Below are 26,514 nucleotides of genomic sequence, written 5' to 3' on the forward strand. Positions count from 1 at the left end.
GGTATTTTGTGGAAGAAAGTAGAGGGAGCCTTGGCCAGACGCTGAGAAGCTGCCCCATACCATCAAGTATGCTGAATGTTTAACAGTTCGTATGCAAAACCTTGAATCAAATCTTTTATTGGCAGGACGGCGAACATATTTTGGTGCTGCAGAAAACAATTTTATGTTACTTTCGTCACTAAACATTACTTCATTCCACATTTCACTAGTGTAATGTTTGAATTTTCTGCAAAAAAGTAATCTATCATGAACGTTCTTCTTCGATAACAGCGGTTTTCGTGCAGGTCGGTACGCTTTTAGATTAAAATTGTCACTTAAACGTCGTCGAATGGTTCTTGCACTAACTCTGTGTGGCAGTTGACTTGCTACGGCAGAGGATGATATCATTGGATTCTTCAACACGTGTCGCTTTATCGCTCGATCTGTTGCAGGAGTTGTAACCTTAGGGCGTCCGGTTCAACGATTTGATTTCACATCAGCTATCTCTCGCCAACGTTTCATTGTCAATGAAACAACTTGCTGGGAAACAATAAGATGTTGTGCCACAGCTGCTTGTGTTAAACCCGAGTTAACTAATGCAACAATCTGATCACGTTTTTTAGGTGAAAGTTCCATTTTTGGTATAAAATTATTGATCTAAAGTAAACAAAGAACGCAACATAAACAAATAAGAAATAAAACTATTTCATTTTTTTAAATAAGAGGTTATCTCAATTAGTTTAATCAATAAAATCAACAGCTTTTTGGTTCATTTCTAGGCTTTCAACAAACTTAAAACAGCAAAATGACGCAAAATGCAGTTATATTTGAGCATACAACAGACTTTTGGTCACAACTGTAGCTCCCCAGCTTGTAGTTTTGTCTCTTGCTGACAGGGATCTAGATGCCGACGTTAAGAACAACATCCTTAACAAATTGCTGTATTTAGCAGTTCCAGAAAGAGAATATATAGTGCTTGAGAAACCTGGAATCCAGCCAGTCGTTATTACAATGTCATCTCTTGATTATTTTGTCACTGAGCAAAGTTATCTTTTCTTTTTTCTCCTAAAAATCATTAAGGAAGAGCTTTTACTGTGGAGGGAGAAAAGAACAGCTGCTTACGAAAGTGAGAGAGCCCCTAAGTCATTTATCAAGTTCTCTGCTTGTGCAAATCAGCTTGCAGTGATAAATGATAGGGCAAAACGTCACATAAAACTTATCCAAGACTTTATTGGAAGGACACATAACGAGGATAGACTTCAGGGTACTCTTCAGGTTATTACCAACCATTATTATACAGACCTGTAGCGTGAAATTGTCAAGGGGAGGGGTTTTTGAAAAATAAGGCAATTTAGAATAGCAAGCACATATCATGCTTATTTTTATTTACAAAAAAAGGAAGTCAATTGCACCTAACAATTTACACCAAACAACCCCTTACCCCACCCTATGTACGCGCATGCTATACAATAATGTTTGCAAAACTTTTTAAATTATTTCCATATCATTTTATTTAATAAACTAAACTATTAATTTCAAATACTAGGAATTTTATTACTTGGATTATTTAATTATTTTACAAAATAACCTGCTTTTTTAAGTTTGTATATTATTTTCTCGGTTGTCCATAAAAACAGACAGCAAGTATTCAAGAAAATTACGAAAAGTACCTGGAGAACGTCTAACAAGTATTACAACTGTCATCACGTTTTCATTGCTTTTCAACTCAATTTAGAACTATTATCTGAAATAAAACTATTATCTGAAAAATGAAGATACAGATTTTGTCACACAAAATCTGTATCTTCCTTATTCTATTAGATATATTTTAAATTGAAACCAGTGTTTTGTGAATGTTTTAAATTTAAAACTATCTATATTCGGAACTTTAAAAAATAATATTCGGGAAAAATTATATTATATAGAAATTGTCTAAAACCACCTTCTTTACCTTAGAGTTGATTTGGGAGGCTGAAATTTTCACTATAAGCTACTAATACATAATGATAACGATTGAACTTTTCCACATTTTGATTTTCAAAAAAAAAATTTTTTGAGACACCCTAATATATTTTTTGAGACACCCTAATATTCAATGCTTCGGTCCGAAGCATCGAATATTCCGCGACATTTAGTTATTTAAGGGTTCCAAGCCGCTTCATTAAAATGCATATGTTAACAACGCTGTGGGCGCTTTTGTTTCATTTATGACTAGTTTGTGTCATAGCACGCATTTTTATTTGACTGTTATACCAAATTATTTTAACTATAGTTATGTATAAATTCATACTCTTCAAACTATTCAAAAAGGTTACTAAAAGAACTAGCTAAAGTATTCGCTTCCAACAAGGCTGCTTGCAGCCTTGTTGGAAGCAAAGATGTTTAAAAAAAAAAAAAAAAAAGTCTTGCATTTCTGAGGTAATTGTAGAAGTTGCAATAGATAGATAGATAGAGCACAACGAACTCTAAACTTATAAAAAATAATACCTTCACTACAACCTGAACTTAAAGTATGGTTTAACTGTAATGGAAATGTAATTTATACGGTTGCTTTTTTATTGATACACGCTCTAAAACTAATTTCTTAGTATTAGTTAAAACACAACAAAACAAAAAAAAATTTAAATGCTCTGAGAATATTTTTATGTGTGACTCACATTACAATTTTTCTCGTCGGTGTCTAGTAGCAAATATGAAAATATGCACACATATGAAGATTTGGAAAAGAAAAGTCCAATTGCAAATGAAATTGGTTTTTACATGAAACTGATCACTTAAATTGAACAACAAACCCTTTTTTTTTTTTTAGTTTAGTTTTAGTTTACATTATTTACATGTCGTGATTTACATGTAATGTAAACATATAAACTTGGAATCTGGAAGATGATCATAACGATTTTGTCGCCAGAACCATATAAAAATTACAATATAAATATAAAATAATACAAGTAGTTTATGACAAAATAACAATCCAAAACATTTGAAATAATAAATGGTTAAAATAATACCTCAAAAATATTTCAATATATTATCCGTTGAAAAAATAATATTCATTAATTTGTTTTTAAACAGAAAAAGAGACAGATGAATCAAAATTAGGCTGGACAATTTTATTCCAGAGATAGGGTGCTCAATAATCTATACAAAATTGATTAAACTTTGTTTGACAAAAGGGTTCTTTTAAATATTTTTTATTTTGCAAACTATATTTATTCTTTTCTTTAAAGGTAAATAGATCTTTAAAAACATGTAATAAAGGGTTGTTTATGCAACAAAACGTAAAACATAAAGTATTATACAAGTTAAGTTCAAAAACGTTTAATACATTCATATCTTTACATCTATAACGCTTACAAGAGATGGTCAGCAAATGCAAAGGCCAGAATACCAAATAGTCACAAAGTATTTGTGGCATCTCTAACATCTCATATATATATATATATATATATATATATATATATATATATATATATATATATATATATATATATATATATATATATATATACACATTCAAATGAAGACTAATACAATTGCACAATTCAAAGATCAAAGTATTTATCAAAAAAAGCGTTATCAAGTGAAATAATATCTCCCTATTTTGCACATTCAGTGTAAAATTCTACTGATTCCTCTTCCTTTAATAAACATTAGGCAAAAGAAAGCATGAAGCCATTTAAATGAATTAAACATCGCCCGAGCGTACTTTACTTTCATTATGAGCCATAACAATTCGTGCAGCTTGAATATCAGGAATGCTCCAAATGTATTCAGAAGTTGCTGTTTTCAAAAACATCCAGTGCAATATCTGTCCGGTATCTTGATGCTATCTTTCTAACTCAATTTCTTCAGTCTATCACTTTAGTATTCTTTGTTCTTCTTAAACTCAGCAGATTATGGCGCAATTAAGTAAGCTGAACTTGTCTTTGCGGGCCTTGGTATGTGGTCTCTATATGGCAATTACCCGAAAGAGGATAAACTACAATACCAAAGTTGTTACATACTTTGAGCAAGACTAAGAAATGAAAGGCCGTTTTTTCTATGTTAATAATCTTATAACAGACGTCGAAAATACGGTTGAGTCTCGACGTTTAATGGAAGTTTATTCTAAACGATATTTTGGATTTCATTCTAAACAAATAATCGACCAAAACTTAACGTTTTTTCTAAACGTTGTTTCGATGTTTAATAGACGTCATCAATTGGGATCATTGATAAAAACATATTGAGACGTAGGCAAAACAAAAACCATTTGTGCGGAATACTCCTGATACCGTAGTGTTTTATTTTAATAAAAATTATTTTAATAAAACACTATTTTTAAATGAAATTTGATTTTTTTACAACTATAAAAAAATCAAAAAAGAGACCATAGCAAGAAAAGTAAAGTAATAGAGATCTTCATTACAACTCTAAAACTGAAGAATGATTCGTTGCGTGGTGCTGGTAAATGTTTTGTATTTATGGATTTTATTTGTTTTTTAATTAAAATTATTTATCTTTGGATCCATAACGTGGATCAATTAATAAAAGTTTAACTTTGACTACTTACTAGTTTTCGACTACTTCGTACTTGACGTCATGGCCTTTTTAATTTTGATACTATTTATTTCAAAATGTAAAAATACATTAAAAAAACATGAAATAAAGTAATTTGCATATTATTAAACAACTGCTACAAAACATGCTAATATTGGGGTAAAAGACCAGTTTAGTTCGAAGTGTAACAATTATTTTCGCTTTTTTTTACGGTTATTACAAAAACATTTCATAATTAGGTATCTAACAGCTTTCACAAATGGTCAACGTGATGCTACGTTTGAAACGCAATTTAATTTGACTCCATAAAGGTCTTTTTAACGTAAATATTTTACTAATAATTTTAAATGTATTCTACAAATTAAAGTGCTTAATGGTTATAGAATTAAATAAATAAAAAGCACAGACCATTAATAAATTAAATTAGTCAAAAATAACTTATCATTTTTTTTTTTTCATTTTACACTATGCTTCATCAAAAAGACTCATCAGAAATGACGATTCTTTGATGCAAAAAATATATTAAAAAAAAGATTTTTAAAAACACGCTTATGCGCTTAAAAGAAGAAAATAAAAATTTTCAATTACTTCAGGTGAAATCCGTGAATCTATCCACTGCACATAAAAGCGTGAGGCGTTCATCGCAACTTATTTTTCTATTATGCACAAGGCTGGGAACATATAATACAAATTTATAAATAAACATTAAAAGCTTCACAATTTTGATCATATACATCCCAACCGGCATTTGGTCTTAAAAAGACGTCTTTTTAGGACCAAATGCCGGCTGGGATGCTACTATTCTTGTTAATTAGAAATTTCTTGTGTGTTTGCTTTTATGTGCAGTGAATAGGTTTGCGGATTTCACCTGAAATCATAGAAAATTTTTATTTTTTTCTCTTAAGCGCAAAAACGTGTTTTTAAAAACGTTTTTTTTTTAAATATATTTTCATTTTCTTTTTTTTAGTGCACTTTTCATATGTAAATAAAATCGCGTCCTTTTTAAAAAAAGTTTTTTTTTAAAGTATTTTATTTTCAACTTTTTAGTATCAAATTTTTAAATCGATTTTTCTACTACTTCTACGATTACAACAGTTCTGATACTTTCCAAACATGCCTAGTTCCGATGACATAACAATCATTTTCAGATGCTAAAAGTGTTTAATTAATGTACAATTAAGATAAACCTTTTGTATGTAAATATCCAAGACATTTATTTAACAATGATGCATATTCAATATAACTGTAATAAAATTGACTAATAATAATAATAATAACATTAATAATAATAATAATAATAATAATAATAACAATATTAATAATAACTTGACAACTAAAAACTATTTTTTACTTAAATAAAAGCGTGTCAGGTTTTTTTTTTTTTTTTTTAACTTATTTTAGTTCCATAGTATACATTTTCGTGATTATATAATAAAGATTCGTTAAGATTGAATATACAGATAAATATAAGAAATCACAAACATAAATAATTAACAAATTTCTTTAATAAGAACTGTAAGCAGAGCGCGGGAAACTTGCAGAAGACCAAAAGGTCTTATCATCAAGAACCACTTTACATGTCATATAAATATATATATATATATATATATATATATATATATATATATATATATATATATATATATATATATATATATATATATATATATATATATATATATATATATATATATATATATATATATATATATATATATATATATATATATATATTTATATATATATATTAGGGCCCTGTGAATTGCTTCGGTTCGATTCGATTCGCGAATCAAATGTCGCTTTGATTCGAGATTCGATTCGAAATAATTTTTTAATTTGAGTTCAGCTGTCTCATCTTGCGATCTTAGTGTTGATGGTTATCTTCCTTTAATTCGTAAAGACTCCAGTAGTCACATGCTTGGACTGGGCATTTACATTCGTAAGAATTCACCCATTTGTCATGAAACTCGGTTTGAATCCACAGACTATTCTTTTATGTGCTTTCGTTTAGCACCACTTCACTCTATTGCCTTTCTATTTGTTCTATATCGCTCTCCTTCATCTCAAGACTGCACTCTTTTTGATGTTAATTCTGATCATACTGACCAAGCCCTCTCTATTTATCCATCAGCTAATATAGTTGTTGTCGGTGACTTTAATGCTCACCACTCTGAATGGCTTGGCTCTAGTGTCAGTGATTCTACAGGCATTAAAGCCCACAACTTTTGCCTTTCTTAATCCCTAACTAAAATAGTCAACTTTCCAACTCGCTTTCCTGACAACCCGAATCATTTACCTTCTCTACTCGACTTATGTCTTGTTTCTGATCCTAGTCAGTGCTCAGTTTCTCCACATTCAGCCTTAGGTGCTTCTGATCACAGTTTGATCTCTCTTAAACTAATATCTCATTCTTCTTCATCACCTGAATCCCCCTATTATCGAACCTCTTACAACTACAGTAAAGCTTACTGGGATTCTTTCCGTGATTTTCTTCGTGATGGCCCTTGGGTAAAAATCTTTTGTCATCCTGTCAATAAATGTGCTTCTTACCTAACTTTGTGAATTCAGGCTGGCATGGAATCTTTTGTTTCCTCTCAAGCAATTCCAGGTCAAGCGTCACTCTCCTGGATTTTGATCTTCTCGTTCTACAGCTGATTTGCTAACAGTAATTACTGATAGGTTTTATCATGCATTAGATAAAGGTGGAGAGGTTAAGGCCATCGCTCATGTCATTTCAAAAGCTTTTGATAGAGTTTGGCATGCTAGTCTTCTCCATAAGCTTTCTTCTTATGGTGTATCTGGCAACATCTTTAAGATTATTGAGTCTTTCCTTTCCAATCGTAGTATAAAAGTTGTCCTCGATGAACAGCACTCTTCTTCTTATTCTGTAACTTCAGGGGTTCCTCAAGGTTCTATCCTTGGCCCTATGTTCTTTTTAATTTGCATCAACGATCTTCCAGATATTCTCACATCGTAGGTGGCATTGTTTGCTGATGATACTACCATCGTGGTAGTGGTGTAGTGGTAAAGCGCTCGCTTTATAAGGGAGAGGTTCCGAATTCAATCCCCACCACATCCCTGGAATTACCGCGCTCAACTTGTTTCTTCGCGCCGGGGCCTTGTTCGTCAATTTCGTGTTTCGAGCCTCCACAAATTACGTCACGCAATTTTTGAGCATTTCAGACCCCTTTTCCTACCCCCTCCTCATCATTCTTCTCTTTGAAACATTGTAACACTTTAGTAACAATTTTTGTATGAGTCGTCATAAAACTACCAACTTATTAGAAATTTTTATCATATTTAAACAGCCAACCTAATTTACTTTCATTTTCAAACAACTGCTACGTTAAATACACGAGTTGAAAAAAAACTTTTTTTAAATACGTAAGGATGGGTGGGGAAAGAGGATGGAGATTGGGGTTGAGTGTGATTGCCCCTGCCGCAACTCCCCCTCCTCTCCTTCTTTCTTATCGATCCGCCCTTGATAGTAGAAGTAGTCAAAAAATCAATTACAGGATTTAACACATACAATATAAAACAGCGTGTTAAATAATAAAAATATCGATCACTTTTTTAGCAGACAAGTGTGGTATTTCAACTTCAAGTGTTGTATTAAACTTCAGCAATAAGTTTGAATTCAATCTAAATGAAAAGTATAATCTTAGATCAAATAGAGACAACAACTATAAATTGCCCCGGATATGTAATAAATTCTCAAAATTTTGTATATCTTATCGAGGACCTAAGTTATGGAATGACTGTCAAAAGGAATATAATTTTTAGGGTGAAGTCCTTAAACTCATTTAAGTTTCAAAGAAAAAAAGAAACTTTTGAAATTTTTAAAATTTGAATAAAAGAAAAGTTTTTCTTTTTTTTTTTTAATTAACTTATTTTTGTCTTTAACTATTTTAACGGTAATCTAATTAATATTATTTTTTTTTTTTTATACTTTTTACCATTATGATATATTATTTATAACTTGTACAAAGAGGTTCTATGAAAAGATTGTCATAGCTAGATAATGTTATCCTTATCTTCTTTGAGCCCCTATCTCCTTTATTTTGTTGTACTTTCAGTATATACCTTTATATTTTATTTTATGTTATCTATATCATACGAACATTGTAAAAATAATATTTATACTTAAACAGAAGAAAAAAAAAAAAGTGTTCCTAACAGAATACAACAAATACTCCTATTCTATAAAAAGTTAAACTTTTTACTTTTTTTGGGATAAATATCAGCATATATTTAAAAACCGTTTATTTTTTTTTAATTTTTCGAGCCTTTCTTAAAAACTGTAAATTGCAGTGTCATATCTTGGTATCAATAAAATGTACTTGAATAAAATTTATTTTAAGATTTTATTAAAGTTAATCAAATTTCCTTAAGTTAATTGCCTTTAAACAAGAGTTACCGGATGCATAAATATTTTTATTTTTATCCCAACCTTTTTGAAACTCCAAAAAAATGTTCCTCCTCCATTCACACACAAAAAGCTGATAAATCTTAGATTGAGTAGTCTCTAAAGGTTAGGTTGAGTATTTCGTGTAATAATTGTAAAAATGCAATTAAAGTTATCATTTTTGAAGAATTTTTAAAAAAGCTTTATCTTTTAGATATATTCAAACTCGATAAATTAATATAACCGGTATAGAGAATTCATTAAAAATTACATCTTTATTTCCTACCAAATTTCCCCAAATAAATTCGTCTAATAAATGCTTTGATTACACTTTGACTCCAAAGCTTTTTTTGCTTGCACCTAGTTTCTATTGATTTGGGTGCTGGCATCAAGGTAGTTTAGATTTACTAAAATATATGCTCAACATCTTGTGCGTATATATATTATCATTTCACCTATCAACGGGTGTATAAGATAACAATTCCTCATATGATATTTATGATCTAAGTGAAATTTATCGTTCAATAGCAGCTCAAAATATTTTAATTGTTTTGTAAGTCACTTCAACAAAAAGCATATGCCGGAGTCACGCCAAATTCCAGCAAATACTCAGTGAGATTGACGCCATTTTCCACAAACTAATTTCCATAATAATTTGGGGGTGGGGATCAATAATTCTATACTTTCTGTTTTAACCAATTATTCTTAACAAAATAAATACTTTTTAGATAATTTCAAAAACGTAAAAACCATAAAAAAAACTTAAAAAAAGTTTTTTTTTGGTTTTTTTATGGCCTTCTACTTCTATTTTTAAAACTTTTGATATATTAAAAAAATAAAAAAATATCTAAGCAACGGTTTCTCTGAGAGTAAAGTTACTCAACTTTGAATTAAGATTTATGCAATTTATATTTTGATTGGATAAATTTAAGTTAAAAGAAATTATAGTTGCGTAGAGTGTATAAAACACAACTATTATTTATTTAAAAGGTGTAAAAATCTTGGTTTCGTTTCACTTCGCTCGAGAATACATTGCTTTTAATTTAGAAACTAAATTTAGAAACCGATCCAAAAAAAAAAAAAAAATTGCATCAAGTAGCAGAAACAAATTAGTTTTGAATTAAAATAAAAAAACTTCTTTAGAAAGTCCTGCAGTAGTTGACAAGTTTTCAAAAATAATAAGGGGAAAGGCGCCTATAACGGCATACTTAACTTTGAAGTTTCATAATTCGGTATCCTAAAGACCAAGAACAAAAGTTATGATATGGATACATTCTTTGTTACATGTAGAACAATAATAACCAAAGGAGTTTTTAACAGTTATATTTTTTTATTAGTTATTTTTGTTTAAAAAAAAGTACAAGTATGCCATCATAGGCAACTACGGCTCCTATGATGGCATAGAGGAGGATGGGGCTGGTTAGCATCAAAGGTAACTTGACGATTTCATTTGACCTTAGAGTCTTCCCTCAAAAATGCCAGAAATTACGCGTAATCATTCTAATTAACCCTTTCGTGCTACACAGCAGCAGTGTAGAATTTCGCCCATGTGCATAAAAGATATTGCGTTTTATGTGTTTTTTGAACCAAAAATTTTTTAGTGAAGAAAAATTCCTGTTTACTTCACTAACAAATATGTTATTTTTTATGAAAAAAAAAAGGTTTTCTCCACTCGTCAATATTGCATCACACCTAACTCGTTAGTGAGCCATCATAAAAAGAAGTCATTATTTTCGTTTAAAGAAACTGTGTCTGCCTTGTTCAAAAGATAAAATTAAAATAAGTATTCCGCTAAATGCACAAAACTTAGGAATAAAATGCATGAAAACTACATTTCTGCACAGTTAATAATAAAATCACAAATCTTAAATATTTAAAGGGATTAAAAATACAACAGCACATCCCAAAATCGATTTTTACTAAAACTGATGTAAAGTCAATATATAGATATTGGTCCAATCATTTTTTTGCTATTACCAATATTTATGAATATTGGTAATAGCAAAAAAAATAGGGGAAAGGCGCCTATGATAGGTGCTATGCCATCATAGGCGCCTTTCCCCTATTTAATTTTAGTTTTTTGTCAACACTTTACAAATTTGTGATCGTAAATATCAACTGTTTAGTTTACAATATTTAATTTAAAATATCGCATACATAACGAGAACTATTCAGTTCAAATGATAAATTTTTATAGCACAAATAAAAAAGACAATAATTATCGCTGTTAAAAGAACGCGGGAAACTTGCAGTAGACCTTATGGTCTTATCATCAAGAAACCGCTTTTAGTTGTGATATCTTTGTGTATATTTAGTTTATAAAAAACTTTAGTTTAGCAATACTTCATGGTTACTTTACAGTTACATTCAATAATTTATTAAAAACAGATAAAACTTGTATGGCAACCTTGTCGGGGCCCGGGCTAAACTTAGTAAAAGGCCCTTTGTCTTTCAGGATAATTAATAATGCAATAACTCTTTCGGTGATTGGATGCTGACAAACTACTTCAGTGATTGGATGCTGGCCAACATGTAAGGCAAGAATAGCTTTGGATTTAAAAATGCCTTATTATTTATCTGCTTCTTCTAAAATGTCGAGCTAGAACGTTGAATATATTCCAGTTTACATAAAGACCCTGAGCTTTGCAGCGTACTTAAACTAGATTATCTTTGCCATTAACAGGTTTGTGGAGCACATATACAATTTGTGAAAAGCCATTTGCTAATTGTCATTTATTCTGCAAAACCGGCGCGTCAAACTGATTCTTTTATGTAAGCATGCACAGTTGCTATCTTCTTTTCTAAAAACTTTGCACAGCATCTCAAAGCGGCGCGTCTAACTGGTGAAATAACCATAACTCTTAACCATAACCATAACAATAACTCTTCAATAAAGTTAAAAAAAATTCTTAGCACTCCAAAAACTCTCAGCCACTCCTAAGAAATTTAAAGCACAAGATCACTAGTTTGCTAGACTTTTCTGTTCTTTAAATTTTGCTTGCACACCATTGTACCTTCCACTTATTACTGAGGCATTGTTGTTCGACTACTCACGGCAATCTTTAATATTAGTTTGTGTAAAATTCTAAAAGGTCCTTAAATATAGCTTGACCTTTGCGTCCCTGATTTGCCATAAATGCTACAAAGATCTTAAAAAAGTGATCTCTTTTGCTGATCCAAGAATTTCTTTTTTTAGTACATAATTAACACCAACTCTTCACATATTGTGGATGATGGGTTCAAATTCAACAACCAATGTTCATGCTGCTAACGTAAATAGGAATCATTAACCAATCAGTATTGAGCTGCTAACATATATATACAAGAAATTAAAGAAATAAAAATCCGTTTTTATTTAAACTCAACATTAATTAAATGTGAACATAGGCTTAAAACTTTTTTTTTATTATATACGGGGCCCCCGTTCATGCAGGACTTTGGGTCAAAAAAGCTTTATACTAAATCTAGCTCTGGCAAGGATAGAGCGAGTCTAGTTGAGCAATTTTTACTAAATCTAACAGATCTGATGAACTGTGAGTCAGGTTAACAATTTTTTTTTATTGTGAAAAAGATAATTTAACCTGCTAAACATTGGTCAAGGAAAAAGTTTATTTTTTTTATTTGTTTTTGAAGATATTGTCTAAAGTTTACAGAGATGCTACACCTGCCCCAACCAAGTAAGTCTAGAAACTGTGAGTGGCAAGTTGAGCAATCAACGAGTAAATAAATATAATCAATAAAGCTATCGTTAATAGTAGGCAATCAAGGTTAGCATAGATACTGATAATGCCAACCTAGCTGACCTAAGAAAATTATCAATATCAATATTATCAAAGTATAATGTCTGATAAACTTATCAGATATTATACTTTGATAATATTGAAGTCAATTTATAGTTTAAAACAAATTACTTGAAAAAAAATTAGGAAAAATAAAAATAACTTTTTTGAAAAAGACACTTAAACAATTAAAAAAGAGAGAGATTTTTTTTTGTTAGCGAATAAAAATGAAAAAACTAACATAGAAAGATAACTCTCACAATGTTTATGTTCCATCTAATGTGTGACATTAAAAACACTCTGTTCTGAGTGATATCTACGACGCATGAAAATCGTTAGATGGAAAAGGATTCTTGATGAGAAAAATGTAAACTACACTGCTATTAATAGTCTATTGAATTTTTAAAGCAAAATCAAAATGTATATCTAAATACACTAAAAATGATTGTGAAGTTATCAAGGACACATTTATTGGTTCTGACACAATCCCAATTTGCTGTTTCATACATAAAAAACTAAAACAAATGCTTAGGTATTCTCTTGGCCTGATTGCAAACAAATTTGTGCATCTAAAAACATTGGAGATAAAATATATCGCTGACTCTACCATTTAATAGCATGACCCTTTTTACCTTCTGTTTATATATTAACTGAGAATATTGCTAACCTTCTGGTTCACGTATTAATTGAAAATGTTGTTTTGTTTTTTTGCCTACATTAGGAATTGCTTTAGAAACTACTGCAAATATTGCAGCTAGCAGTTATAGTTGGCAAATATTGCAGTTGGTATAAAAACAACATTTAAATTGTTAAAGGAATATACCAGAACAAAAGCATAAGATCAACAGAAAAAAAAAAAAAAAAAACAGAAACCACTTTCAAAACAAGTTTCTAACTAATTTAAAAAAAAAAAGCAGTAACAATATTTTAATCGAGTAATTATAGTAGTTGTCAAAAAACAAAAACAAAAAAATTCGTTATTAAATTTGACATGAGACATTGAAGAGTGTCTTTAAAAGCGACTTTTTCCCACTCATTTGATCGCACGCTAGACCTTGTTTGTTTTGTAAAAATTTGGAAAGATTTATTTTGTATCCAAAAAGCTCAATCCATTAAATTGTCCACAATTTCGGCAAATCAAAAAATATTGGGGAATTCACCTTTCCCCTTATTATTATTTCACACAATGCATTATGGTATTAGTATGTACAGAAAAATCAAGAACTCGCGATGCATAGTTTTTTTAATTTTTCATTATTTCGTGGCTTGCTCGTACATAGATAAGAGTTCTGTCTTATAATTTAATTAAACTTACGCCAAAGTCATTTACAAGTTTTATTATCTCCGCAGGAGAATAACTGCATTGTAATATAAACGAAGATTTCAACGAAGATGTAGTTGAATTTCGTAAGATAAGCTTGTTTGAATTTTACAAGTATACATAAGTAAAAGAATATAGATAACTCTATAAATATTTCTGCTGGTACTAGCTTTTTTAAAAGCCCTAGCATGATTCCACTAAATGCAGCTTTTATATAATTACATGATAACAAAATAGTCTCTGAAAATGTAACAAAAGACAACACCTCTGTTTCCAATATACATATATTTACTTATATATTAATATATAGTACTTATATCAGATACTATTTTGAAAGAAGAGCTGCTAAACATAAAATAGCTGGTTATCAGTTATTCAAAGAGAACTATGTAAAATAGAATAGAGTTAAACCAAATATTAAATTAAACAAAGGCTATGTTAATTATTTAAATTAAATTTGGCCAAAATCATTTTTGTGAAATATTTATTAACGAGTAAATGAAAAAATGTTGAAAAATTTAAGCCTAGTTATAATCGAAAAATTTCTACATTGTGTGGACCATTCAATTAAAACTAATTTGACTGAGAAAAATTAAAGCTTGCCATAATGTTAATCAATGTTGAGATAATAATTCAAATTAAATCAAAAACTAAAGATCAATACAAAAGCAGAAACGCAGATGCGTGCTGGGTTATCCCGACAAAAATTAGATGATAAAATCACACAACTGGTTCAAATTTTGTACCTGATGTACCATAATAGTTATAACGCTCGTTTGGGTTGAAATAATATAAAATGAATGATGTTTACAGTTAATCAAATGGGATGAAACTCATAACAATTACAATCGTGAGCAAATCCCTGGTGCTGTCTAATATATTGCCAAAAATAGAGGAAGTGCAGATAAGATATTTAAATACGTAAAACATGATTAGTTTGCTATTTAAGTTTTGATTTGGCAGGTTATTTGCAGGAGTGGCAAAAAAGGATAAGCCGTTGTCCCTACAGTGGCATACAGTACAAGTTGGATTTACTATATATGATACTTACGGGCATTGTCCAAACAATGGAAAATTTCCAAAATGCTCCAAAATTATTATTTTCATGCTTAAGTCAAAATAAAATGTTTTGTTTAACTTTCATCGAATAATCTTTTATTCTATGAAAGTTATGATCATATAAAGTTTGCCACCCTCTCATTTCAGGGAGGTTGAAAACTTTATACAGTTACATCTTTCGATCTTAAACAAATTAATATTTGACAATTAAAATCCGTCGTTTTAATTCTCAGCTTATAATATTTAAATACAATAAAATTAATAATAATACAAAAAAACTAATAAATTAACTTTTAGGGTATTCTTGTTTTCAAACTCATATAATTTGAGCCGAATCACTGCAATTTTTATATATTTTATTTCATATAATTTGTATAGTACTTTTTTTATATATTTAATAAACTTATATTAGGCAAACGAGTATAAAGTTATGCCTCTCACAGATTATAAAGTTTAAAATTCTATTCTTCTACATCTATATCTTACTCTATATTTACGTCAACGTTATCAACATTAAAATATAATTCATTAATTTTATTTAATTCCATACCATATGAATTTTTTCACCGCTTTTTAACTGCTAACAAACGTTTAAGTTATATTTAGTAGACACAAAATTTTCATATTTTTCAATTTTTTAGTTACTGAGATAAATGAAATAATTAAGGGATCAGAAGTCAGTATAGCTCGAATGAAACTGTCAAATAAGTTTGTTTTTCTGCTTTTTTTTATTCCATGGTGTTCAAGATCAAATTTATTAATTCTGTGTCAAGATTAAGCTGCTTCTTCCTCCATTAAAACAAGTGGAACTGGTAAACTAATGAGAATTTCACCAACATATGCTAATACTTTATGAATGGAAGCTATAGTTATTGGTTCAAGTTCCTAAAGGAGCCTGAATCAATCATGTTTCTCCAGCAACTTCTTATATGAATCATTGCAGTATTTATCAATTTTTTCCGGATCTATTGGTTCTTTGCAATTTATTGCAATTAGAATATTATGCAATCTAATAGTAATTTCTTTATCAATTTCTTAAACTTTGATGAGTAATAGAGGATCAGAAAAACCTCGACGGCATAGCTTTCTGGTATTACTAGTTCCTGATCCGCTCTCTTGGTTAATCAACTCTCAAACCAAATCCTATCGTAAATAATTTTTTTTCTCAATGTATATTGATCTTTTAAAATTTACTTTAGTCTTTAATGCCTTAAAATAGTTTTTTTTTAGTTTTAATAATGAATGAAAAAAGAAATTTTTTTTCGATTTTTTTTTTACTTGTTTAAAAAAACATCAATATTTCAAAATTACTTAGCGCTCAAGATACATTAAAAACCTAACTTCAAGAAGCCACTACCATTGACCCTGTCACATTTAGAACTTCATAAAATCTTAGTGAGAGTGTTAGTAACAAAACCTTCTATCAGACATAATGTTTGAAATTATTCGATTTTGTGATTTCTCACTGTGTGATGTGTTACACGGTTGTGCAGGTCGAATTAAAACTTTTTTTGGATTTAAGTGTTTGGCATTATAGAGATATTTTCTAAACAGTTCAAAAACACATCCTGGAAAATTTTATGAAATTAAAATAGTTTCTTCATGAGCGATTTTAGCTTTGAAGTTGGGTTTTAAGGCTAACTGCGCAACATTCACTGCAGCATTGTATTATAAATTCAGGACCCATATAATTTATATATAAAATAAAAGAAATAAAAAGCAAAAGGACTGACAGTTACTTCGAAATAAAAAAAAAAATAAAGTACTCTAAATCAAAAACATATATTTTTTTATGTTAGATATCAATACTTTTACAAAATTCTTTTGTAAATACTGGTCTGGATTTTATAAAAAAAACCGCAAATTATTTTAACAATGTTCAACCACGAGAGGTAATGACTAACTCAAAAATTATTATGCAGCTTTATTAAATTTTATATTTACAAGTACAAGTAGCAATAAATTAGTTTTTAAATTAACAAAAAGTATCATCATATGTCTCACTGTAATAACATTTAGACACAAAACTCTTTCTATGCTTTCTGCTTAGAATTTTTGCTAAAATATGCTTATGACGTGCTTTCTTTCCAAAAATAGTATGAGAAGCCATGGAAACAAGTTGTACAGATCTCTTAACACTCTGTGAATGTGAAGGAAGATCTGGGAGGTCAATTTTTTCTACAGACAATAACTTTTCAACAATCTCTTCATCAGTAAAATCTTGAGTTATTGCTGGTTCATCTATGTCTTCATCAAAATGTTAAATGTTAAAACCAACGAGATTATTAGACAATGTTAAAACCAAAGGTATAATTAAAGGGATCAATTTTCCAACTTGAATTTAACACTCATATTTCCAGTGGCAATTCAAAAGCAATATTCATATAAAAGCCTTTGGTCACTACTTAAATAACACCAAAAGACAAAATTAACAACTAAATTAAGCTCATTGTTGACATTTGCCATTTTATCTATTGGTCTAGCAAAATATTTTGGTTAATTATTTGCTCCATCAATTTTTTTAAACAAAGATCTAAAGGGAAAATTTTCTTCCAAGTTTTTTCTCTAACTCCACAACCATTCCTGCCTTATGACCTGTGTTTGTTGAAGTATTGTCTACCAAAAATGCTTTTAGAGTGTTTAAAGAATCATACTCTTCAAGAACCTCTTATAGATACTGAGCTTTCTTTTTTCCTGTTACTCCAACAAGAGGTAAAACTTTGTGAGTAAAATACTCCCCACTATAAAGATTAGGGAGAAGTTCTTTAGTCACAGTCATTTGATGCTCTTTCTTTGTTGATCTCTTTAACACAACCTCGACATCTTTTTTTATTATTATTATTCTCTTATAACTAAAGTTTTATTATCAATTTTGCCATCAAAACTAAGGCAAACAAAATTTCTGTTATTTTCAACGGATTTTAAGTCTGATAATACTTTAACTGACTTTTTTTGTCTGTTTATTTTGGATTTGTCGAAAACTAAAGTTGATATAATTGCTGGATCATTAAACAGTCCTGAAAGATCGAGCATAAGAGCATTTCCTAATGCAGCTTTAATCAAACTTCTTATATCGTTTCTGATCAAGTCAATAGCAAACTTTGGAAACTTCTAAAGATTGTAAATTCCTGATGGATTTCTTTCAGGCTCCCTATCTAAAAGAAAAGTTATAAAATTCATAACAAAAAACTTTAATATAAAAAAGTGATATGTTAAAAAAAGAAAGTAAATTTAAAAAAATGTAAAATAATGAACCAAATTTCAATTTATTAGTTAATTACCTCACTAGAACTCGAATGACAGATTCTAATAATACTATTTCTGGAAATAAATTAAATGTTTCTTGTTGTCATGATGTTTCCACATTTTTATATTCAGTTTTTGTTTTTTTAAAGATTCTTTTCTTGACCATTCACGATCAACTGAGCCAAGTTGAAATGATCCTTTTGGACCAGACCTTTCTCTCTGGTCTTTTAAATAAGACCTTTCTAACAGGAATCTAAATATTATTTAATATATTTGAGCAATTACTTATGAAATTCATAGTATTAAACTTTATCATACTAGTAACATACTAATGTTTATTTTATTTGAAAACACTTTTATTTTATTTATCTATTATTAAAAAATACTTTTTTATCTGGACTACATGCGCATAAAATATGAGTATCAGGACAATTATCTTGACTACATTTGATATTTTTATCATCACAAAGAACAACTTTAAGATCACATGTGCAGGAACTGATATCGAAAAGCCTATCCAATTTTTTAGAAGTATTTTTTTTTGTTAATGCTTTGCATTTACTTTGGTTAAATAACCTGGATACGTTTAGAAGTACTCCAACTTTTTTTTCTTCACAATAAGTAGACATTAATGGTAGCCAAATGTTAAGTTTTTTCCAAATCATGATTATTTTTTCAGCCATCAGTTTTACAATTACGCTAAAGCAAAAACTTAGATAAATATTGTTAAGAAAATAAAAAAATCTTGAATAATCTGTCTGTTTGTAGGTGTTTCTGTATTTGCAAGAGGGTTAGGAACTATAGGGTTGTAGGTGTTTCTGTATTTGCAAGAGGGTTAGGAACTATAGGGTTGTAGGTGTTTCTGTATTTGCAAGAGGGTTAGGAACTATAGGTTTGTAGGTGTTTCTGTATTTGCAAGAGGGTTAGGAACTATAGGGTTGTAGGTGTTTCTGTATTTGCAAGAGGGTTAGGAACTATAGGGTTGTAGGTGTTTCTGTATTTGCAAGAGGGTTAGGACTTCCACCAAACTTGCTTTTGTGCATTTTCGCATTTTACGCTTGTTTGAAAACATTATTTTTCGTCCTCCAAAATTTCTTTTTCCAACATTTGTTTATTTTGTGTAAATGCGACAATCTTAATTTTGTATGAAAAAAAAATGGCTTTGCAAAATTTTTTTAAATTAAATATATCAATATTTAAATCATTTTAGCTTAACTTAAACTTCATTAAAACGAAAAAAATTTTACCAAGCACATTTTTTTCACCTAATAATCAAATCTCTTTATTACCAAACCTCTGATTCCAAAATTGACCTGCCCTATTGTACATTAACTAAGACAGCTACAAAATGATTAAAGTAAAGTGCTCTTTTTTAAAAAAGAAATCTTTGTGTACAAAAAGCTTGTACCAATAAAACTTTTTGTATGGAAATAGTAATAGATAGCAAAAACTAAAAATCAAACAGTTAATTTTACCAAGTCAAGGTTTTACAAAGCTTTTACAGAAAGAACAAAATTGACTTTGTTCTATACAAAAATGAAGACTTTTTGTGCAATAAATCAAATTTAAAAATTAAAACTGGTTCAATAAGATTTTACCTTGTTTAAATAGATTTTATTTTGAGCAGCTATTCCGCAGGAAATTTTTTTAATTCAAATATTCATATATAACTGATGTCATTGCATAGAGTTTGAGAAGACTTAAAAAATAAGTGGAGGGCTTAAGTATGGAAAATTTGCAGTGTTTTGGCACCGAAAATGAAAATATTTTTGGGTCAGATTGACTTTTGAATAACTTTTGAACCGTTATTACATTTGGCTTGAAATTTTCCATAGCAACCCAATTACTATAAGAAAATAAAATACTACAGTTGCAGTGGCGGATCCAGTATTTTTTAATCTTTGAGGTAGCAAACTTCCAGACATGGAGCTAACTCCAAACATTTATATGTTTATACTTATGTCAAATAATGAGGGTCTGCAAAAAATTACGATGAATTACAACCCCCTCGAATTGAGGGGGGAGGGGGTTAAACTTTATATAGTCATAATTTTTGATGCTGAGAGATAATACTATGAAACTTAAAAATTATTGATGAATACAAGTCTAGTTGAGAATAGCACAAAAAATATTTCATAAACTTGTTGCTCTCACGTTTGGGGCAGGTGTTGCAAAAATTTTGGGGTTTTTTTGTTCCCAGCCTCCAATCATCGCAATTTTTTGCAAACCCTCATTATTTGACATAAGTATAAACATATAAATGTTTGGAGTTAGCTCCATGTCTGGAAGTTAGCTATCTCAAAGATCAAAAAATGCTGGATCCGCCACTGAGTTGTTTTTTTTTTACATCTGTTGCAAGGGGCGAATTGATCGCGAATTGAAAATTCCGTAAAAAATTCTGTTCTTTATTTTTTTAATTTCTTAAAAAACCGTGAACTCAGTTTTTAAAGATCTTAAAAATTAACTATAACTAAATTCATTAAGCTCTCATAACTTACATGTTTAAAATAATACTATTATAAAACAGCCGTTAATCTAGATAGATTAACCACTGTATTATGTATTTACATAGCAAGGTACAAATACAAAATTCGAATACTTAATGTTATATTTCAAAAATTTAATGAAATATGCATAAGTTAAATAAAGTACATTAAATATCAACTTTTGATGTAATAGATATTTATGTATGTAGCTTTGATGATCAAAGCTACATCAAGCCACCGACTTCATCACACTACCAACTTACAAATATACGAAAACATCAATACTAGCGGTACGGCAACTTAAACTATATTGTAATTTTCATTGGTTAATTTTAAAATTTTGGCGCCTTTTTTTAGAAACGTGAAACTTGACAAATAAGAGTGGAAAAACTCAGATTGCAATCTCTGATTTTATATTCCTTTCTATAATAAAATAAAGTAATGCTTTGAAAAAAATTTATTTTATATTTATTTTTTTTAAAACTTTTTTATCATAAAAATATAAAAAATTTTTCCTTCAAAACATCCCTCTACTTTTAATCAGTACCGTAGCATAGGAGGCAGAGCACCCCCTCAAACCTGTCATTACAGCCCCAAAATTTTAAAAACCTTCGATTATTAGGTATTACTAAAAAAAAAAATATCCTCAAATTTAGTAAAGGATATTTTAAAATTCGAAAAAGCGTCCCTAATTTTGCTGCCTTCCCTCTCCCCTTACCGGATTAAGGGAGCCGTGACGGCAGCCTAGTAATGGCTCGGCTTTCAAGAAATTTCTTCAATTAAAACATTCCAATGTCTTCAGGTAATTATTTTTATAAATAATATAGACTTAATAACGTCTTCAGATAATTATTTTTAAATGCGTCACTTGTTTTTCCTACTGTTGGAATCCGATTCATTTAGCGACATTTAACTTTAGCTTCCAAAATCGGCTAAGAATAAAAAATAAATACTCTAAAAAATAAATAGTTATTTTACGAAAAATATTACACATGGGCAATGGGGGGCCATGGTGGATCCGAAAGTTGGGGGCATGGACATTTTTGTGTGGGCACTACCTTGGCTGAAAATACGCACCATGTAATGCCGAATTGGCCTAAATTATTTTTTTCACCTTTTTTTTTTTACGGGCCCTTAAACATAGCCGGGTCCCGGGGCAATATACCCCTTAACTCCCCTGTCTACGGCCATATTGTTTGCTTACACTAGTATAATATAATTAAAAATATTAATAATCATCATTAAAAATATATATTTAAAAAAATAATAATTCGAATGAAAAAATCGATACCAAAAAACAAGATATATTAAAAAAAAAAAAACATAATATTGTTTATGACGCTTATAATACATAACACTGCCAGAATACTCCAGCGTGGTATTATTTGTTATTGTCAGTGGCGGTTAGCCATTATAAGTCTGCAAAAATTTTATGATGGTAGTAAAGGGTTGAAGAATGAAAGAAATTATTTCATAACTATGGCTTTGAGACTTTAATGGCTTTAATTTGCAAAATGACGTTCCAATTTACAATCATTTTGAGCAAATTGAAAAGGTTAAAAAACTTTTAAAATTAAAGGTAAAATTAAAATATATTAAATTGAAAGCGTAGTAGATCAAGTGAACTAAATATTTAAAGATATTGCATCATTTCGCTTACCAAAAGCTAAAGATAACCATTTTAAATTAAATTCTGTTTTGAAATGGAAAAAAGAATTGAATTTAAAGTTTGAGTATGATATCGACGAAAATTATTGTTGTTAGACTACGCTGCTTGCTTTGCAAGCAATGTGAATCTCGTATTAAAAACATTAAAAAACTTACTATTTGTGTATTCGCTCTGGAACTCTGTCAAATAAAAAAGACAACATAAGAAGTCATTGCAACAGTAAACAACAAAAGGAAGCCCATCTCATCGATTATTGAAGTAAATCGGGTGCGGAAGGTTTTAAAGAATATTTATATAAAAACACTGATATTAAAAAAGGGCTACGAGAAATGGGTGAAAAAGATTGTTACTCACTTAAGAAGAAATTCAATGCAGTTTACTACTTGACAAAAAAGGGCGTCCATTTTCCGATTTCCCTGATTTGCTAGAGCTAATTTAAAAAACAGCGTTGATCTTGGTTACTCAACTCTTCGAGCTGCTGGTATTTTTACAGATTACATCGATAAAATTGCTAAAGATTCTTTCAAAGAAGATTTTATTTTAAGTCAAGATATTATTCAATTTTAAGTGATGGCAGTTGTGATATTGCAACACTCGAACAGAAATTAGTATATGTGTTATATTTCTTTGAGGGCAGTCCATGCGTTAAACTCTTGTCGGTTGAAAGCCATGACAATGCCTGTGGTTTACAAATCTGTCTATGACAAGCATTTGCAAGAATTGGAATAAATGACATGGCTAAAAAACTCTTAGAGTTAAACGTAGACGGAGGTAGCGTAAATCTTGGTGTTCATTCAGGTTTAGGAGCATTACTAATATAAAGGGGCGTAGGAAGGTCGCGAAAGTTGGGGGAAGGGGGGGGGGGAGGGTTCAGAATGAAAACATATGTTAAAAAGGAAAAAGTTCCTCAATTTCGTATGATACAGCAAAATAGATAAAAATGATCTATTAATTCAATTATTTATCACACGCAACGTGATTAATCATCTTTTTAACGTGATTAGTCATCTTTTGCGTGCACACATTCATTTAAAAAATAATTAGTATGCGATAGTATCTTAAACAGTTTTATGGATATACTTTTCCATGGTGATGTTTAGTTGTGATTGAGTCATTGCAGATTGGAAAATAATAATTCCACTGTTGCTATCATAAAAGTTTTTGTAAAACTGTTTAGGAAATGAGGGGAAGGAAGGATGGGGGAGGGGGGACGGGACGGCAAAAAGCAGTGTCCGCCCCCCAGTGTTTTAATTAGAGAGCAATCTCAAATTTATCTGCTAGTAATCTAAAAGTTCTTGGAACTTCTTTATCTATTGGCTTGTTACAATAACAACATAAGTATTTTCCAGCATGACCCTATATTTAGTAAAAAAACTTTAGGTATGCTAATTTAAAAGAGAGGTTGTGTCTAAATGAAGTGAAAGAATATGATACAGATAATCAAAGAATGATTTTAATAAGTTTGCTGAGGTAAACTTTGGTTAAGTTAAATAAGTTAAAAAAAATGTTTTCATTATGTGATGATATAATGTTAATATAATGATAATTTACCTCTACTTTTCAAACAATGCCTAGTACGATCACCTATTTTACCATCATGTACTTGTGGCTTCTTGATTAAATATCTTTTGCTGATGTGTTGCTTTTACAACAATTATTGCTGATAATGCTTACGCAACAATTATTCAGTACAAACATGTATAACAGGATTAAAAAGATATGATATCCTTTAGGAAAACACTTTATTTACTAGCATAGATTGACCAGTACAACAAGAAAAATTTTTCAAAATCATCTATAATACTCTTTAATTTATATTTTTTGACTTTTACTTTTTTGACTATTTATTTTTTTTCAGTTTGTTAAGAGTTTAGAGTTAATAAGATCAGCACAGGTGTTCTCTTGTATTTCAAGTTTCTTATCATCTTTTCTTATCTTCTTCCTTATTATTAGCACCACAGAATTTGGAAGATCATGATAAATCTTCAAGTTCACAATCGTTTCACTTCTTGCATGCCTTACAGGTGATAGATCTCTGTACACTTTAAAACAGGAATGATTCCTCTTGCTTCAAGTTTTATGTTTGTACTGTTCTTTACAAACAAGCAAAAGCACGGAAAAGTGCTGAAATGTATTTTCAAAAATCTTTTGATAATTAGACTAATCATTTAATTCATGAAAATACATTTTCAACTAATTTTAATACTATAAAACTAATTTATTGCTAATATATTTATTAATGTAATAATTTTATCTATATACAATTCATAAATATGTACAAATAAGTAATATAACACAAGAAAAAATTCAAAGTATATGTTCTTTTGCTCTAAAAGAGCAAAAGAACTCAAAAAACTCTTTCACATAATTAAGAAAAATTATGGAGATCATGCGCGATTGTTTTAATGTTGCAAGGGTAAATAATACGAAAACCATCAATTTGATTTCATTCTAAGCAAAGTTTTTTTTTTTTTTTTGAATCTAAAAAAAAAATAATATAAATTTTTCTTGCATCATCCACTAATTCCAGTTAAATAAATCAAACTGAGTTCAGGGTCGGCAAAATCTTTTATCAATGAACTATTGAAAGATTGACATATATTTTCTTTATCAACTAACAGAAAGACTCTTTATTTTTGAATAAAGTTTTGCTTTTTGCAGGCTCATTTCGAAACAAAACTTTCTTGTTTGGTATATTTTATTTTAGGTTATTTTAATTTTATAAATTAATATTCGGATTCAAATTGTCATGCAATAAGTTATCAGGAAATTGACAGAATATATTATTTTCAGAATTATTATTAGAATATTTATTTATTATATTTAATAATTATTAGAACTAGAGCAAAAATGATTTTTAAAGGAAATTAAAATTAAAAAAAAAAAAACACTCCTAATTAACCCTTTCTTAAGGGTATTTTTGAAACTTATCACCAGTTGACTTAATTCTTCTTCCATTAACATAATCCTATTATTGAATTATCACTCCAGAGTGAATGGAACAAAGATCTACAGCATTATGTCATAGTTAAGTCTTCTTTATCTTTTTCTTATTCTTCTACCTAGTTTTATTACTATTACTATTATTATTTTATTAAAATTATTAATGTAATCATTACTGTTATTGCTGTTATTTGTATTGTTATTATTATTATCATTTTTATAATAACTATTATTATTATTATTATTATGGTTGCTGTTGTTATTATATATATATATATATATATATATATATATATATATATATATATATATATATATATATATATATATATATATATATATATATATATATATATATATATATATATATATTTATATAAATATATATTAGTAGAAAATCACTTAACAAAAATTTTCAGGTGGTTAATCTGTTTAACATGCTCATGTGAGTTAAAATGTACATTATTACAGTTAATTACTTCAAACTGACCCCCGTTAGTTGAAGACAGTAAGTTAGACACAGTTGAAGTATACTCTTTTATCATAATGGTCAACAAAGCATTAAAATTTATTTTAGGAGATCTTGTCGAAGTAGGGTGAGCAGTATAAGAAGAAGATATACTAATTTTAAACGAGATGTCAAACGCTAAAGGTAAATGATCAAATGAACTAGTTGACTGAATTATTTTGAAGTTATTAACATTGCATAGAGAACTTTGGGAGACAAGTCCAGGCCTTGTTTTAAATAAAAAAGTGCTTAACGCATTAGCTTAACGCGATATTTGACGTCATAGGCTTATCTTTATTTATTTTTTATAGACATAAAGTGTTTTAACTACCGCAATAAATAAATAACCGCGAACTGGTTTGATTTAACAATTAACTCAATTAACTAAAACAATGTATAAGTGTTGTAAATGTGAATATATTATGAAAAGTTTGTTGTTTTTTCAATTGTTATTTTAATATCAATTTTAGTTCAATATCATGAAGTAAAATATATATATAATATATATATATATATATATATATATATATATATATATATATATATATATATATATATATATATATATATTCATTATTTT

At 29.1% G+C, this 26,514-nt stretch overlaps 1 protein-coding gene across 1 annotated transcript in view; it reads left to right on the forward strand.

Annotated features, from left to right (window-relative positions):
* Nucleotides 1–4,351: 4,351 nt before the first annotated feature.
* Nucleotides 4,352–26,514, forward strand: part of LOC136089523 (fibronectin-like) — a 34,762-nt gene continuing 12,599 nt past the window's right edge. Inside the window, exon 1 of the mRNA XM_065815573.1 lies at nt 4,352–4,425. Within this exon, the coding sequence (XP_065671645.1) occupies nt 4,405–4,425 (21 nt within the window). The 5' untranslated portion in view covers nt 4,352–4,404. The remainder of the gene's footprint in view (nt 4,426–26,514) is intronic.

Source organism: Hydra vulgaris, chromosome 13 (assembly GCF_038396675.1).
Source record: "Hydra vulgaris chromosome 13, alternate assembly HydraT2T_AEP".
Taxonomy (NCBI): domain Eukaryota; kingdom Metazoa; phylum Cnidaria; class Hydrozoa; order Anthoathecata; family Hydridae; genus Hydra; species Hydra vulgaris.